General features: G+C 58.8%; 1 protein-coding gene across 5 annotated transcripts in view; it reads right to left on the bottom strand.

The window, feature by feature from the left end:
• Positions 1-17146, bottom strand: part of RNF213 (ring finger protein 213) — a 117994-nt gene that overhangs the window by 19670 nt on the left and 81178 nt on the right. For 4 of the 5 annotated variants that reach the window (XM_040456608.1, XM_040456609.1, XM_040456611.1 and 1 more), the window contains 19 exons: positions 16314-16425; positions 15044-15254; positions 14615-14805; positions 13795-13917; positions 12927-13037; positions 12130-12372; positions 11763-11844; positions 10408-10442; positions 9214-9308; positions 7498-7657; positions 6225-6405; positions 5423-5514; positions 4611-4868; positions 3442-3574; positions 3056-3139; positions 2582-2762; positions 2182-2383; positions 1109-1186; positions 347-541 (listed from right to left, as the gene is read on the bottom strand). In XM_040456608.1, coding sequence (XP_040312542.1) covers positions 347-541; positions 1109-1186; positions 2182-2383; positions 2582-2762; positions 3056-3139; positions 3442-3574; positions 4611-4868; positions 5423-5514; positions 6225-6405; positions 7498-7657; positions 9214-9308; positions 10408-10442; positions 11763-11844; positions 12130-12372; positions 12927-13037; positions 13795-13917; positions 14615-14805; positions 15044-15254; positions 16314-16425 — 2767 coding nt within the window. The remainder of the gene's footprint in view (positions 1-346; positions 542-1108; positions 1187-2181; positions 2384-2581; positions 2763-3055; positions 3140-3441; positions 3575-4610; positions 4869-5422; positions 5515-6224; positions 6406-7497; positions 7658-9213; positions 9309-10407; positions 10443-11762; positions 11845-12129; positions 12373-12926; positions 13038-13794; positions 13918-14614; positions 14806-15043; positions 15255-16313; positions 16426-17146) is intronic. The other variant, XM_040456612.1, reaches the window with a different exon arrangement.

Here is a 17146-nt window from a genome sequence, read left to right as displayed (position 1 = left end):
GCAGGAGGCGGGGCTGGGTGGGGACAGGCTCCCCAAGCTGGAGGCGGGGCCGGGAGGGAACAGGCGGGCATGGGGCACTTTTGCCCCGGGCTCCTCTCTTCCCATAGCTGTGCACCAGCCGCTGGCCTCACCTCCAAAGCGCCACCCTTCCCCCGCCATATCTCAGAGCCCCTTCCCATGGCGAGAGGGTGGCTGTCGCGCTGGGCCTCGCCTTGACGTGCCACTCTCACCTCCTGCCCTTTCCGGAGGTCGCCCAGGTGGGGACTCCCTTCGAGGCGCAAATCCCGGCAGGTAGTGGGGAGGGCTGCGTGGATGAGGCCGCAGCGGAGCCCCAAGCAAGACCCACCTTCAGAACCAGTGCTGTCTGCTCGCCCATGCGCAGCACGTCCTGGACGTACACGTTCAAAGGCATGTTGGGGTTGCCGCCAGCCGTGCTCAGGAACCCCAAAGTGACTTCTATGAGCGACAGGGCCTCACAGGCATCGCTGTAGGACTGCAGCTGTCCGCAGATGGCGCTGATGGCCGCGTTGTGGAGGGGTTTCTAGGAAATCAAAGGCGGGACAGGGGTCCGTGGCTGGAGGTTTCTTGTGCCTCATACCCGGCAAGCGGGCTTACCTACTTCACGGCCAAGGCCTTAAGGTGAGAGACCTACCAATAATGACAGTTAATGCTCGGTGATTCTGGGGCAGGAATCACCTGCCTCGGTGATTCTGGGGCAGCAGTGCCCCAGACACTTTACAGAAATTGACGTGAACTCACAGTCCTCCAAGCAACCTTGTGAGGATATTCGCACGGCCGCGCGCGTGCTCACACCCCACACACCCACACACAAGTCCAAAGAGCGGGAATAGATAAGTTCTCTGGACCTTTTGCATCAGCACGCGTGGTCTGACATCATGACTAAGAAGCTACCACCAGGTTTCAACAAGAGAACTCTTGCTGATTTGCTGCCCTGCTGGCCTTCTGGAAAGAACAGTGGGCTCAGGGAATGCAGTGAGGCCGCTGGAACCTGGCAGTGCTCCCAGCAAGGCTGAGCGGTCCTCCCCAAGAGGAAGCCACCACCACCGGGTAAAAGCACCGTGCGAGCGGGGTGGTGTGCTGTGATCACCTGTGGCATTTTGCTCTTGATGTCCGCAAAGAGATGCTCATAGTTCCAGTCACGTCTGTGCACCAGAGTGGGGATTCCCTGAATTGACAAAGAAAACAGCCTTTGGAGATGGAATCCACCGCGGAGGTTTCTGTCCGACGACAACTCTGTATCTGAGCGGTGACACAACGGCAGGCCCGTGCTCCTCAGCATGTCGCCGGACAGAGTGTGCCGCTCTTGGCGGCCGTGTGAGGTCTGTGTTTGACCCACGGTCTACAGAAACAGTGACACGGCAAGGGACCCGGCCTCGCCCTGACGGCCAAGCAGGTGCTGACGCGCAGAATGCGACAGGCTTGCTGGCCACTGGAGGGAGCAGGTACACGGGGACCTCCCGTTCCTGTACGCCCCCGACCACTACAGGGCACAGACAACCGGACAGCAGAGCGGGTTAAGACAGCCCTGGGTGCAACAGGTCAGAGCTTCACCGCTGGCAGTGAGGGAGCACACACACGGAACCAGTGTCCCCGACTGGACCCGGCAGGGACGAGAACAGCCCAGGTGAAAGAACAGAGATGTGCAGGTGCACGGTGTGTTCAGGGAGGGAGGGCGGCTCGGTGTGTGAATCAACCGGCTGGAGAAGGCCTGCGGCAAGCAGTGTGGGCGTTACCCCACGCGCACCGGGACACCAGTCGGCCTCAGGGCCGTCACCAGGGAGCGACGTGGGCCAGATGTGGTTCCGGAATGTGGCCTGAAGACTCGGAAGGCAGGGAGCAGTGGGCCTGTGGCAGTTACACAGGTGCCGTGGTGTCGGGTGACAGGCTGTGTGTGGAGCGTGAAGGAGCGGGTGGCCGCCAGGGGCCGTCGGGGGCGGAGGCGATGCCGTTAACGACACAGAAATCCAGCAAGTCCACGGGGACCTGAAGAGGCCCAGAGGTACGGAGGGGACCCAGGTTCTGACCTCTGGGGGGACCGCACGGCTGGACGGCCATCCCTGTGCCCGTCCCGCTCAGAAACAGCTGGGATGCAAGGCCAACTTTCACAAAACAGACGTGCCGGCCCGACAAGTCCCGCGGGGTGGGGGGGGACAGCCGCACCTTGAGCGTGAGCCTGGGTTTGCCCTGGAGGAAGCGGCCGGTGAGCTGGCGCTGGATCTTCTCCAGGTCGAACTCCTGCAGGGTCTCCTGGCCCTGCTCCACCCTGTACTGGCAGTTGGAGAGGATCAGGGGCACGAGGTCCCGCTCGACTTCATAACTGATGACGTGCAGGTCCGTGACCTCGGAGGCATCGACCGTGTAGCTGAGGGACACACGGACGTGGCGCTCGGGGACCCACCCGGAGCGGGCTCCCGGCTCCCGCCCTCCATCCCGGCGGGCGAGCGCGCTGCCCGGGCCCGTGCACCCGGCCGAGGCAGGGAAGTGTGCCCGCCCCCGCGGCCCCCGCGACCCCGCGACCCCCATCTCAAGACACGGCTCCCGCGGCCGGCCGTGCGCTCACCCGTTGTTTTCTCCGGAGAACTCTCCTACCGCGTGGACCATTTCGTTGTGCAGCCTGATCAAATAGCTGACTAAGGCAGTGGAGCAGAGGCCCCGGCCCCGGCGACGCGGCAGAATGACCTCGAAGTCGGTGTCCTCGTCCAGGTCGGCATCGCAGTATTCTTTGGGCAGCTTGATTTCACCTTGGGAGGACGGGGAGCCCTCAGCAGAGAGGCCTCCGCTCACCTCCGCGCCGCCGCTCCCGCCACCTCCAGGCCGGCGCCCAAGCCCGCGGGCGCTCTGCGCGCTGTCCCCACCGCCCTCACGCGCCCACCGGTTTCAAACGATCTCAGCTCCTTCCTGAGCCCACATCCACAGATCCGAGATGACCCACGGGTTACTTCTTTCGTGGTATGTTAGTTCGCGTGCCCCCGACACCTGTGCCCAGAGACTCACGGACCAGGGTCGGGCGGGAGACAGGGAGCGTGGCACCTACCACTGGTCTCCAGTGACATCCTCAGCTTGTTCCACGTCGACAGAAAGATACGGATTCTCTTGCGGAGTAACTGCTTCAACCCATCTGTCCGACAAAACACCTTCTAAGGGCCCCGTGAAAACTACCGAGTCGGGTCCGACCAACACCGTCGCGCGCTCTTTGGGAAGGGCCCGGCTTTGCGTCTCCGGCCTCACCAGCGTGTGTGAGCGCGGACGCCGAGTTCCAGCCGCAGCCAAGCCTCTTTTGGGCTTTTGGGATTCACGGCACCCGTTACTTCGCACTGAAGGCTGAGGGGACAGAGGCCCCAAGCCCCGGGCTGGCTGCAGCGGTCTCTGCGAACCCCCAAACACAGCTGGCGCTGACCTCCTCCTGGAGCGGAGACGTACCTTCGTGGTGACTGCTGATAAAAGCTCGGATGGACTGGTAGTCAGCTTCCGAAACGTTCTGGAACTGCTTCACTAGATCCCTCTGCAGGGCCAAGATCTCAGGCAGCGATTTCACCAGCCTCAGCTCTGCCTCCTGCCGAGGGAAGACCGCCAGGCCGCACGTGAGTTCACCTGTCCCACGTTCCTGGGGACACGGGCTCCGGGGCTGGCTCAGGACCCGGGTTTGCATCGGAGCCGGTCGAGGCGCCGTTTTACGTGACGCCCCCGCGGGCTCCTCGGGAACAGGAAAAGGCCGTTTCCGTCTTTCCCAAGTGCCTGCCGCCTGCCAGCAGGACACCCTGCACGCTAGGGACGGAGACGCCAGCGGGACGCGGTCCCTGCCGTCACGGCGCTGACACGTCACACGTGTCTGCCGAACACTCGGCAAAGAAACCGGCCTCCTGGGCCCCGGCGACGGGCTGGCTGTGCAGGAATCTGCCAAGAGCAGAGGCTGGGGATTTAGGCGCCGGCGCCCGGCGTCGCTCCCGTGTGTCGTCGGAGCCCCAGGAGACCCTCCCTGCTTGGGCTCCTGCCCTCCCGCTGACCGACAGGCATCGCACTTGTCCCGAAAGCCGACACTGGTACACGGCGGGGAGGGGGAGACAGACGCTACCACAGAAGGCGAAGTTTCAGGGGGCACGAGGCCCAAATGGGGCCTGTTTCCAGTCTCGGCCCGACGGGACACTTCACTGCTCCCTTCCCCCCACCCCCAACACCTTTCTTCCTTCTGAGGCCGAGTCTGGGACACGGCAGACTCTTTTTGTCTGTTGGTTTCATTCTGGTTACGTGCTCCCAACGAAAAAAGCTTTCTTTCCACAGACCCTCGCTGATGGCCAAGCGCTCCCGGCACCGGGGCCAGGATGGTGGGTGGGCACCCCCCGGGATGACCTGAGTTCTGCTCCTTGCTGAGTGACCGGGGAGATACCATCCTGGCTCTCACGTTCTTTACGGATTCCTGATTCCTGCCAACTCCGACCGGTGTATTTCCTCGGTGACTTTATGCTTCAAACTGCCTCACGGCCTGACGTGCATGAGGAACCTACCCTCCCCTGCCACAGGTGGTCCAGCAAGAAAGCAGAGCCCTGGGGCACCAGGGACACGGGCAGGTGGTCACACAGGGGAAGCCTTACCTTCTGCAGGAACTTCCGGAGTATGGGCACTGTGTCTTTGCCAGGATTCTGCTCCACGACGTGCTGCAGATACTCAACCGTGACCCTCCTCCTGCAGGCCCACATCTTAGAGCAGTGGACCACACTCTTCTGGGGCAGGTGAGGCAGGAAGGCCCCGGGGTCACCGTACACGATTCTGGCCACGGGGTTGGAGCTGATCCGCTCGTCCTGGCTGATCTGGGTGGTGACGGTCAGCAGTGCTTTCTCCAGATGCTGATGCTGGGTGAGAGAGCAGCACAGGGTTCTGGAGGTGAGGCCGCTCACGCAGACCGCGACACGGGGGCTCCACCAGTGGGCAAGGTAGGGCGTCCGCCCTCCCCGGTTTAGCAAGCGACCCAGTTCTCTTTCACGGCGATTTTCAGGTTCCTTGCCTGTGGGCTCATGTCTCCCCAGATGAGAGACCCAGAGACCCGAACTGTATCCCCATCCTTTTACTTGGTGGCTTTTATCTCCCTCTGGGTGTATTTACTCCCAGTACCGTTCTTATCTGAGAGGAGCGGCGAATCCAGGAGTACCCGTATTAAAAGTAGCGGACAGAAAGCCGCCTACCCCTCCTGGACTCACAGTAACTCCTCAACCGGCCAGCCCGGCCTCCGGGACGGAGGGCACGGGGACAGCAGAATGGCAGATGGGGCCGGTGGTCCACACCTACGCCTGGGGTTCCGCCAGCGGCCCCACAGCCCTTGCGCGAGGGACGACGCACAGCCCAAGCGCCCAGGACGCTCCCAGGACACCCACCCGTGGGCTCCCAGCCGGCTGCCAGGGCCGCGTACCTCCAGCTCAGGGAGAATGAGTGTCTGCATGGCCTTCTCCCAGCTGTTTCGGAACTCTCTGGACGACAGCCTCGCGTTGAAATTGAACATTCCTACGAGGAAACACACGTTACCCAAGGAAAAGAAACCACAGCAGCTACGTAAACACTGACTAAAGGCGAGACCAAAGTCACGCTCCCTTCCAGCAGGGGGATGAGGGGGGATGTGGGGCACCTCTTGCTAAATTAACCTGAGTATTTCAAAACGGTCCCTGCTGCTCCCAGCAAGCCCAGGATCGTGGTGAAGATAGAAACAGACAGAAAATAAAGTGACTCTCAACGCCGCCACTCAGAAATAGCCATTCTGCTACGTCACCTTGAAGACCTTCCCTTTCCACGGGTTGCAGTCTTTAAAGTGGGAACATTGGCTCAGTGACCACAGTGGTCTGTAGCCCCCTTTTCCACGGGACCAACTGTGGACACGGGAACACGGGCAGGTAATCCCGGACTGCGTGTCCTTATAGCAAAAGCAGAAGGGGCCACACAGGCCAGGGGTCCAAAGAGGACAAGTCCCAAAAGAGGAGCAGACACTGGTCTCTGGACGGTGGGGACTCAGACGCCCTGCCCGCCCTGGATGACGCACAGCCTCCCCGCACGCGTGCACACGTGACGCCTCTGTGCACACGTGCTGACCCGGCGGGGAAAGCGCAAAGACAAGAGCCGCCCTTCCCTCTGCTCGTCCCCACACCCCTCCCCGCTTCCCTTATCCGTCCCCGGCGTCGTGAGGAGTGACCAGCCCCGCCCCCCTCACCCCTCGAGCTCACTCTGGCCAGAGGGGTGGCGCTGCCTTCCCAGGAGGCTGCGCAGGACGAGGTGCACGGTGTTGATGGCCTCATCGGCGCTCCTGCCCAGCGTCCTCGTCAACTGCTCCAGGTCCTGCTGGATGTGCTGCTGCAGAAACCCTCTGGGGTCCCTCACCGGAGGCTCGATGATGTTTATCACAGCCTACGAGGGACATGAGATCTTGTCTGCGGGGAGCCGGCGGGCCTGGCACACGCCCCCAGGAAGGATGGCCGGTGCCGAGTCAGAGGGCACTGGGGAGGGGCGGAAGCACCCCGCGCAGAGGCGGCGGGGCGGCGAAAGTGACCCTGTGACATCGTCAGCGTGACCTCGGGCCCACGCGGCCCTGCTCTCAGCTCGTTGAAAACACGCTGTGTCCCTCACGCGTTAGGGCACACGTTCGTACGGTCACGTGTGCAAGCACGTGGGAACAGCCTCATCCCTAGCTCGTTAAAGCTACACTGCACGCAAACCCAAAACAAACAAGTAAATAAACCCTCAGGGGCCCAACGTTCGGCCGTCATGGTTCATTAACTTCGAGGGGACGGACGCGCTGCGCTTTCTTCCCCTGAGCTCCAGCGAAGACACGGGTAACGTCGCGGTCGAGTAGCCTCCCCGCTCCCAGTGTGCACCGAGACGCGGAGTGTTTGTTTAAACTTTGATAGTAAGACTTATTTTGCCAGGGCGCCTGGGGGGCTCAGGTCGTGATCTCACAGTTCGTGGCTTCGGGCCCTGCGTCAGGCTCTGTACTGACAGCTCGGAGCCTGGAGCCTGCTTTGGATTCCGTGTCTCCTCTCTCTCTGCTCCTCCCCTGCTCGCTATCTCTCTCAAAAGCAAATAAACATTGGGGCGCCTGGGTGGTTCAGTCGGTTGAGCGTCCGACTTCAGCTCAGGTTGTGATCTCGCGGTTCGTGGGTTCGGGCCCCGCGTCGGGCTCTGTGCTGACGGCTCGGAGCCTGGAGCCCGTTTCGGATTCTGTGTCTCCCTCTCTCTGCCCCTCCCCTGCTCATGCTCTGTCTCTCTCTCAAAAATAAACAAACACTCAAAAAATTAAAAACAAAGAAAATGGATTTTACGGAACCTGACGGGGAGGGCCCCCCGCCAGCGGGGAAACGGGTGTGTGAACCTTACGCTACTTTGCGGATTTGGCAACAAATACGTACTCCTGACCCGCAGGAGGTGGCCAGCACTTTTTGGACAAAACGACTCGCGGGTCGTTACAAATTGGCGACCGAACGCGAGGCTTGCGGGCCGTACCTCAGGACTCTGGGCCGCCCCCAGGAGCATGGCCAGGTGGGTGAGCAGTCGTAGGAGCAGGAAGACCGCGGGGGCCAGCTGTCGGTCGGACACCACCGTCTCGCGTCTGCCCAGCGCGACTCCCAGCACGTGGCCAGTCTGCGTTCTGTCTGTGTGGTTTCTGGAGAGGACGAGAGAAGACAGGGTAGAGACTGAAGACGGTCATCTCTCCTCGGCCCCAGGGGCACACCTCGGACTCTCGGGCCGGCAGACGAGGTTCGCATTTGGAAGAGAATGGTGCCATGGTACTCGTCGCCGGGACCACTCGCCTCGGGGCGTCCCCCTTCCAGCCTCACCTTCCCGTCTGACCAGCAGCCCGCGGCATTCTCAGCGTGAGGCGGCTGACCCGAGCGGCCACCTGCGCTGCCCCCGAGCCGCGTGTCCAGACAGGGGTCTGCACCTGCTCCTTCCACTGAAGGGGGGGTAGGTAGGCTAGGGACAGGTGACGTGGACATTGGGGGCATGTGCACCCCGATCTCATTTTCCCCAAATCAGAAATGGGATGGAAGGCCTGGCAAAGAATTTTGTGTCGCACCCAGGTGGGAGGCACAGCAGGACAGAGCTGCAAAAATACTGGAGATTCTGGGACGTTCCGACAGTTTGTGGTGATAACAGGCTAGGATATTTTAAACTGTAATGGCAGCAGACTAGCGAAAATGTGATGGCCACGGAGGGGCCCCAGCTGCCCTCTGGGGGAGCACGGAGAGCCACACTCCTCTCGAGAGAAGGCTGGGATCAGGACACCAGCCTAGGACTGTTTGATAAGACGGACTCTGTCTCCTTCACGTCCCGCAAACAGTGGTGGCAGCTGAGAGGCTCCAAGTGAGACGGCGTGGGCTCAGATAGAAAAATGCCCACGTCGTGGCTTCGCAGATTTAACTGTCGCTCTGAACCAGGTCACTTGCGTATGGCAAGCATATCTGTACAGGGGCTGCGCCCTAGGCCCGAACAGAAGACATCTGAATAACAGGTGTTAATGCAAGTATGTATCCATGTGTGGCCTTATTTACAGAGAAGAGGCCAGTCAGGGGCGCCTGGGGGGCTCAGTCGGTTGAGCATCCGACTTCGGCTCAGGTCATGATCTCGCGGTTCGTATGTCCGAGCCCCGCCTTGGACTCTGTGCTGGCAGCTGGGAGCCTGCTTGGGATTCTCTCTCTGCTCCTCCCCCTCTCATGCTGTCTCTGTCTCCCTCAAAATAAAGAAATACACTTTTCAAAAGATAAAATAAATAAAATCTTTGAAAAACCAAAATTTCTGCAAAAAACCCAGAAACTTAAGGGGCGCCTGGGGGGCTCAGTCGATTGAGCATCTGACTTCGGCTCCGGTCATAATCTCGCGGTTTGTGGGTTCGAGCCCCATGTCAGGTTCTGTGCTGACCACTCGGAGCCTGGAGCCTGTTTTGGATTCTGTGTCTCCCTCTCTCTGCCCCTCCCCTGCTCTCTAAGAATAAACATTTAAAAAAAAAAAAAAAAAAAAAAAAAAAAAAAAGGCCAGTCAGCCAGTGACAGATCAGACACCGCACTGTTCCATGACCACAGGGACCTTGGCATTGAGATCCGACAGGCCCAAATGCACAAGTTATTAACACCGTATTCAGTATCAAGTTACCCGCTGGAATAATGAGGCTCCAGAACCCGTAGTTGGATCGCTTTGAAACGAAATGCCCATCTTACTTACTTGACAGCAAGAAACGTGTCCTCAGGTCTGTGGTTAATCCCGCCAATTACAGCCCCGCAGTCCACACAGTGGCTCCGTTCCATCGGCCGGCCACACTAGGACACACACAGACGGGGCCACGCTCAGTTGTGGACGACTGTCACTGCAGGCACACACGCCCACGCGGGAGGCCGAGGACCGCGATGGACGGCAGGCACGTGCGGGGGGGCTGCCGGCGCCGTGGGGCCCGGGGCGCGTGCTCCGTGCAGACATGGTGTGCGCCAGGACACGGGGGCTTTGAGCAGGACAGGCTGATACGCGCTCACGGCTCCTCCCTGCTGCCCCGACTGCCCACGCCTGGGCCCTGTCATCTCGCGCCGGGAACACCGCCTCGGCCTCCAAACCCAGTTCCCAACTCTGTTGGGACTTTTTTTATTTAAAAAACAAAAACAAAAACATATGGTTCGCTCCTTCCACAACCTCATTTTTTTCCAAATCAGACTGTGAGTTCCTGGATACTGCGAATCGCAGCCGGACCGGCCCCAAGCCCCAGAGCGCAGAACGTCGGAGCCGAGAGCGGTCCCGGGAAGGACGGGTTTTCTCCTCTAGGTCTCTCGCTTACTTTGTTCAACTCAACAGCCTGCTGCTGAGCGAGCAGAGCCCCGGCCGGGTGTCGCGGGATGCAGAGACTGGGCGCAAGCAGCCCTCTCCCCCGGGGGTTATAATCCCGGGGGTCTTCTTCCTGTCCCTCGGTGTCTACACCGCATCTCCTCCCTGGGCTAGTAATCCAGACTACGGACCAGCCAACACCTTGCCGTTACAGAAGGACATGTGTCACACATCCCGTGTGGCAGTGGCCGGGAAGGACGGCCAGCAGCAGTCTTGCCTCCCACGGGGACTTTGGCAACGTCTGGGGACATTTTTGGTTGTCACGCTGGGGACACGGGTACTACTGGCGTTTGGTGACTGGAAGCCAGCAACACTGCTCCGCACCCGAGCACATCCCACAGGGCCCAGCACAGCCCCCCAGTAGAGGGTTACGCGTGGAGACCCGCGGCGCCCTTTGGTCGCCTTCAACAGCCTTCAAAAGGGTCTGCGCTCTCCTAGAGGTCAAGACCCTCATCAGCCTTTTCCTCCACGCCCGCCGCTCCAGCCTCAGATCTGCAGGAACAGACGTTTTGGGCCCCGCCCCGCTCCCTGGACACCACGACTCACCTCTCCCACAGAGCAGGGGTGGCCGTTGGGACACGCTGTTGAAAGAACAGGACACACGTTGGCTGCTGAGTTTCCACCCCATGACCCGAGGTTAAGAGAGAAGGCCAACGCCCTCCTCTCCGGCACAGCCACAGCAGGACGCAGAGCACGTCAGTGAAAACACGCGTGGGCCTGATCGGACACGCAGAGAAGCTCCCTTCACGGGCTCGTGCCACGGGCTACCCTGGGAGCCACCCTTCCTTTCTCTTTCAACTTTTTTGTTTCTGAGGAGTGTGTTTCGTAACAACTTTTTAAACCCAGTTTAAAAGGATTCTTTGCTCAGGGGATGCCTGGCTGGTTCAGTTGGAAGAGTGTGGGACTCTTGATCTCAGGATCGTGGGTTCGAGCCCCATGTTGGGAGATTACTAAAAAATAAATAAGTAAACTTAAAAAAAAAGGGTGGGGGCTGGGCAAGTCCTGGCTGTGTCTGTTTAGAATAATAAGTAGGGGTGGCTGGGTGGCTCGGTAGGGGTTGAGTGTCCGACTGTTGATTTTAGCTCAGGTCAGGATCCCAGGGTTGTGGGATTGATCCCCACGCTGGGCTCCGTGCTAAGCATGGGGCCTGCTTAAGATTCTCTCTCTCTCTCTCTCTCTCTCTCTCTCTCTCTCTCTCAGGGCGCCTGGGTGGCTCAGTCAGTTAAGCGTCTGACTCTTGACGTACTCTTGGTGTTGGCTCAGGTCATGATCTCGCGGTTTGTGGGTTCGAGCCCCGTGTCGGGCTCTGCGCTGACAGCTCAGAGCCTGGAGCCTGCTTCAGATTCTGTGTCTCCCCCTCTCTCTACCCTTCCCCTACTCACACTCTGTGTCTCTGTGTCTCTCAATAATAAATAAATATTAAAAAAAAATAAAAAAAAAAAAGATTCTCTCTCTCCCTCTCTCTCTCTGCTCCTCCCCAGCTCACTCTCTCTCTCAAACATAAATAAATAAATAAATAAATAAATAAATAAATTAATAAATTAATTAATTAATTAAAAGGGTGATTTACTCAGGCAACAGAAAAGTTTACACGAAGTACAGGTGCCATCGTTTGGGCTCCCGCTTCTGTATTTAGAAAAGAACTCTCTTTGGGTCGGAACCCGGGCCGTGGCGTGAGCTGACCCTTGCCCGGGCCTCTGGTGTGGCTCACGTCCCAGGGAGAGAAGAGTGTGCCCAGCGCGCCCTCCCCCGGGGGCTCAGGAAGGGGCTGACGCGCCCCGTCCGCGGCCAGCAGGCGCCGCACTCTGCGAAAGCACCGATGGCGGAACCGGCCAGGTGTCTGGGACCTTCGGGCACAAAGCGCGTGGGCCCCGGGTCACATCTCGGGGACTGACACTTACTGTACCAATGCAGGCCTTCCAGACCCTTCCAGTTCTGAGCCTGAGCCAGCAAGTCTTCCGGCATCGTTGGAAGAAAAGCCCTCTGAAAAGCCAAGACAGCAGAGAAGCTTCAGGAACGTGGGCGTGCGGCCGGCTGCCACCGCCTGAGGCTGGGAAGCGGACTCTGCAGCCTGCTTCAACGCTCTCCACCGGGGCAAACAGGACAGGGCTCCCTGTGCGATGACACAGGGCAAGGTCTTCGCCATCGCTGGGGGCTCAGGCGTCAAGTGAGACAGAGGCAGAGAGGAGACCGCAGGACGACCACGGGTTCTACGGGTGCCCAGGGACAGCCTCGGTCTCTGTGGTGACAACCAGTCCCCGGGCTTACCGCCATAGTGGCCGGGGAGAAGGCCAGATTCTTCAGGGGTTCCAAGACTTCGCTGTGTCCACACAGGAGGAGGATGGCCACGTGGACGGCCAATTCTGCCACCGTGCCTTCGAGGCTGCTGTCCCGGACACCCGTGCTCAGCAAGGGCAGAGTGTCGGCCACGAGGGAGGTTGCGAAAAGTTTGACATCCCGATGAGAAAGGACCTCGCTCTCCTCGATGAAGCTGTTGAGAGCCTCACGTTGCTGGCGAGAAAACATGTTGAAAAATATATCAAAGACGATGACGTGAAGGCTAACATTGGCTCCTTAAGCTAGCCACATACTTCGATCCAGACTCGTATCGAGTAGGAAGGAAACTACGGTTGATTGTCACCGTTTGAGGGGAGATTATCCAGATGAGAGAATTTTCATCTTCAGACACAGCACCACACATCCCAGGGCTAACTCTGATGTTCTGCTTTGTAAACACTATCTTATATTTTTGACTTTTCTTCCTTTTTTTTTTTTTTCTTCAAGTATTTATTTATTTTTGAGAGACAGAGACAGAGCGTGAGCAGGGGAGGGGCAGAGAGAGAGAGAGAGGGAGGCACAGAATCCGAAGCAGCTCCAGGCTCCGAGCTGGCGGCACAGAGCCCGACGCGGGGCTCGAACTCACGAGCTGTGAGATCGGGACGTGAGCCGAAGTCGGACGCTCAACAAACCGAGCCACCCGGGCACCCTTGTGGTTTTTACTTCTATTCAAGAAAGTCCCTCTGGGCTTTGAGACTGTGAGCACCGTCCCGAGTGTGGACACTCACCTCTGGCTTAGGATGGAGGTTTGCATCAGGGAGTCTGTACAAAGTGGCGACCTCTCTGAAAAGCGCTAACAGTAAGTGGGCCGCCTGCTGAGGGCCGGGGTTCCTGGAGACCTGAAGAGGCGAGGACGCCGGTGAGGCTCGGTTACACACATCCCACTGAGGGCCAGAGTCCTGCTGACTCTGGCCTTAAACCGGGGGGGAGGCGGGACCCCCGCCTTTCCCAAGACCTGGACGCCCGCCGTCCCCCGCACCTCGAGGGCGGCCCCTGGCCAAGGACTCTGAGGCCGCCCGGCTCATAGACATTCTGCCATGCAGCTCAGTGAGTTTATCAGACTGCTTGGCACCCACGTAAGAGAGAGTACCGCTGTTCTCCTGTTGAGCACCCCACCATTCCTGGAAACCCCCACCACCGAGCAGAGCGAGGCTGTGTGTTTACTTCCTCGCTTCCCGGCACAGTCCCAGGGTACAAGGGGCCTCCAAGAGGAAGCAAGACCAGAACCGCTCGAAGGTGACTCTAGGAACTCCCTGCCTCGTTAAGGAAATGAGCGCCCACGTCAGCACCGATGGGAGTCACGACCGTTCACAGGTAGGAGCGTCGTCCCCAGTTCTGCCCGCGCACCTCCCATCAGGGTGACCTCAGAGGAAGTGATGTTCAAGCAGGGTCTCACAGGAAGTAACATGCGCGCCGTCACATAGGGGCTGCTGATGGCCCCGACCGGGCGGGTCAGCGAGGTCAAGCAAATCTGTCCCCTAACTCGGTTACTAACATCCTCCTGTTTCGGCCGGGCGTGCGGGGGCCGTGGACACATGACTTGGCTCTGGGGCGCCGTTTGGTACCGAGGGAAGCGGGGGGGAGGGGCCGTCCTACCTTCACAGCAGCCGCAATAGCCAGGGGCTTGCACTCGAGGACGGCTTTGCCCACCGCGTCACGAAGGGACTTGTATTTGTCACCGTGCACCAGGTACCGGTCCATCTGGCTTGAGTGATCCTCCTGCAAGGCCAGGGACACGGGTTCATCACGGTGGGGACGTGGGGGGACACGGTCAGCAAAGAACCGCCCTGACAGGTAGAGGACCCAGGCGATGGTTAGAGGTCCGGCCCCAGGCAGGACGGTCCCCTGCTGTGCTGGGACAGGCCGCCTCCTCGCGCAGTGGAGGGGGGAGTGGGTGCAGGACTGGGGAGGAAGAGGCAGCTCTGACCGTGTCGCTGTGTTCTGTCCCCGCTGGGAGCACAGACAACAGTGCCGTAAGGATGCCCGTGCCAGGCTCCCAGCGGAGGTAACACGGAAAGCCAGCGGGCCGAGTGCCACCTCTGTCACCCCGGGAACGGGCCCCGGAGCCAAAACTGCTACAGCTTTTTTACCCTCTTTCTCCTGCCTCCCGTCCCTGCCCGCGCGGGAGAGAAAGGACTTCTTCTGCTAGCTGATCACTGTTCATTTGCAAGAGCAAAAGCCACACGTTCGTTCTTTTGCGTTGCCCACGTCACGCCGGATCAAAGGCGAGGCCCAAATAAGCTTTTTGTGCAGGGAGGTGACAAACCAGAAGCGTACGCGCCCACCTGTCCCCCAGGGCAGGCCGCCTAAACGCCACCACGAGCCTGGGCAGGTTGGCTGCAGGGAGGCACCGGGGACCAGGCTGGACCGGCGGGGGTGGGGGGACGAGGCCAGGACGGGAGGCCGAGCCACCCACCTGCTGCGCTAAGACCGCCTGGGGAAACACCCACCGCGCCGGGTGGCCCGGCCCGGAGAGGCGCTGCACGAACTCGATCCCCCGCTCGCTGGCGAGTTTCCGCACCAGGTACACCCGGTACCAGTCGTTCTTGACCTGCCTGCAGAAGCGTTCCACCTGCTGAAGGTAGCGCTGCTTGTCCTCGGCCGCCTCTGCAGGGCACAACGAGACAGGCGTGAGGGCCCGGCGGCCCGGTGCCCTCACTGCTCACTCGTCCGGGACCCGGAGCCAGGCGCGAACGGCACGGGCCCTGGCGTCCGGAGCTCACAGTGTGATGACCGACCCAGAAGGAAGGGGACACAGGACAGACCGGGATCGCTCTGCTTCCCGAATTTCCACAGAACGAGGTCTCTAGGCCTGGGGAGGAGAGGGGTGCGGACGAAGACCTGCCTGAGCCCTCCCGGAGCCCGGAGAGGAAGTCACAGGCCCTGTTGAGACAGAGGCGGATCCTGGCCATCTCCTGTAGGTGGTCTACCGAGGCCTCGCTGGCAGGCTCGGGGCCGCGCCGTGCCAAGTAGGTCTCCAGGAACACCCCGTCCTCTCTCAGGCATTTCTGGCTCTCGCTGGTAGAGAGGGCGCTAACCTTCTCGTACATGGAATCCTAGGGAACAGAGAACCAGAAAAAAAAAAGGATGTTCTTTCTTTTTATGTTTATTTTTGAGAGAGAGAGAGAGAGAGAGAGAGAGAGAGAGAGAGACAGAGTGCGAGCGGGGGAGGGGCAGAGAGAGAGGGAGACACAGAAACTGAAGCAGGTGCCAGGCTCCGAGCTGTCCGCACAGAGCCCGACGCGGGACTCGAACTCACAAACCGCGAGATCATGACCCGAGCCGAAGTCGGACGCTTAACCGACTGAGCCACTCAGGTGTCCCAGGATGTTGTTCTTTTTACTATGCACATCCCCAACCTTCCAAAATTCCCACAATGGGACCACGGAGAACAAGACAGAAATATTGTAAGTTTGGGGGAGCCTGGGTGGCTTGGTCAGTTGAGCATCTGACTCTTGATATCGGCTCAGATCACGATCTCACGGTTTGTGAGTTTGAGCCCTGAGTCGGGCTCTGTGCTGGCAGCGTGGAGCCTGCTTGGGATTCTCTCTCTGCCCCTCCCCAACTCGTACACACGTACACACACAGACACACACACACACACACACACACACACACACACACTTTCTCTCTGTCTCTCTCTTGCTCAAAATAAATAAATAAACATGAAAAAAAATATCGTAAAGTTGAAGGTAACTGTTTTGAATCATGGAAAACAAACAACCCTTTTTATTTTAGGGGCAAGATGGAGGGGAAGAGAAAACCTTTGAGGAAGAAAAAACGTCGTATAATCTGATTTTCTCATGTGCATCGCAAGTAGCAAAAGTACGGAGAGAAGAAATACGACAAGCAATCACAGCCACAGCCTCTCTACCTGCAGAGTTGAGCACGGTTAACCTGGGAGGAGTCGTGTTTTCCTCTCGCCCAGGCTCGGACACATCAGAACACACGACTGCTGGGGGCAGAAGCAGTGTTTCTGTGTGTGGAGCGAGCATCTGGTAATTTCACCCACTAAAATGATATTCTGTAAATTTTCAGAGACACTTTTCCACTGAACAGACCGCGTGGTCCAGCTAGTTTGCAGAAGGAGCTCAGGGTACTGACAGCTCGCTTACCTCCAGGCAGGTGCTAAAGAGGATGTACAGCTCAGTTTTATCTTCAGTCAAGAACGCTTTCTTCTCCAAAAGGGACAAGTAAGCCTGGATGTAATCTTTCACTTCTTGGAAGCTGCGGAAAGAGACATATGGTACCTGGTGATCTCAGGTCTCGTGTTGCCAAAAAAAAAAAAAAAGAGAGAGGGAGAGAGAGAAAGTATCTGTCTACCTACCTACCTATCCATCTCCCTCCTCCTGTATAAATACAGACGTGTGTACATACACTTTATAACATGGCTGTACTGAAAATATTTTAGCACAATATTGGAGGAATACAATTCTGCACTTTAGACCAGCTGTTCTCGGCCTTCTTGGCTTCAGAACTCTTTAACGGTCTTAACAATTACACAGAACCCCAAGGGCTTTGTTGATGTGGGTCCCATCTATCGATGTTGAGGACGGTCCAAATTAAAACTGAAAAAAACTGAAAATACTTATCACCCCACACGGGTTAAAAATTAATAACGTTTAGGGGAGTCCGGGCGGCTCGGTGGGTCAAGCGGGCTCCAGGCTCTGAGCTGTCAGCACAGGGCCCGACGTGAGCCTCGAACCCACGAACCGTGAGATCACGGCCTGAGCTGACGTTGGACGCTTTGCCGACTGAGCCACCCGGGCACCCCGTCTGTTGGAACTTTTCTTGTAGCATCTTGATTTTGCCGTCTCCTCGAAGTATGCTCTGTCAAGCCAGGGCACAGGCCGGGGGCACTAAGTGTCCTCTGAAAGAAGCCTTGGGACACAGGTCAGCCTTCTCGGCATTTTCTGAAATACCATAATTTGACACGACCGCTGCCCTT

Source organism: Herpailurus yagouaroundi, unplaced genomic scaffold, assembly GCF_014898765.1.
Source record: "Herpailurus yagouaroundi ecotype Mexico unplaced genomic scaffold, PumYag 217, whole genome shotgun sequence".
Lineage (NCBI taxonomy): Eukaryota > Metazoa > Chordata > Mammalia > Carnivora > Felidae > Herpailurus > Herpailurus yagouaroundi.
This window is presented reverse-complemented; position numbering and strand designations above follow the sequence as displayed.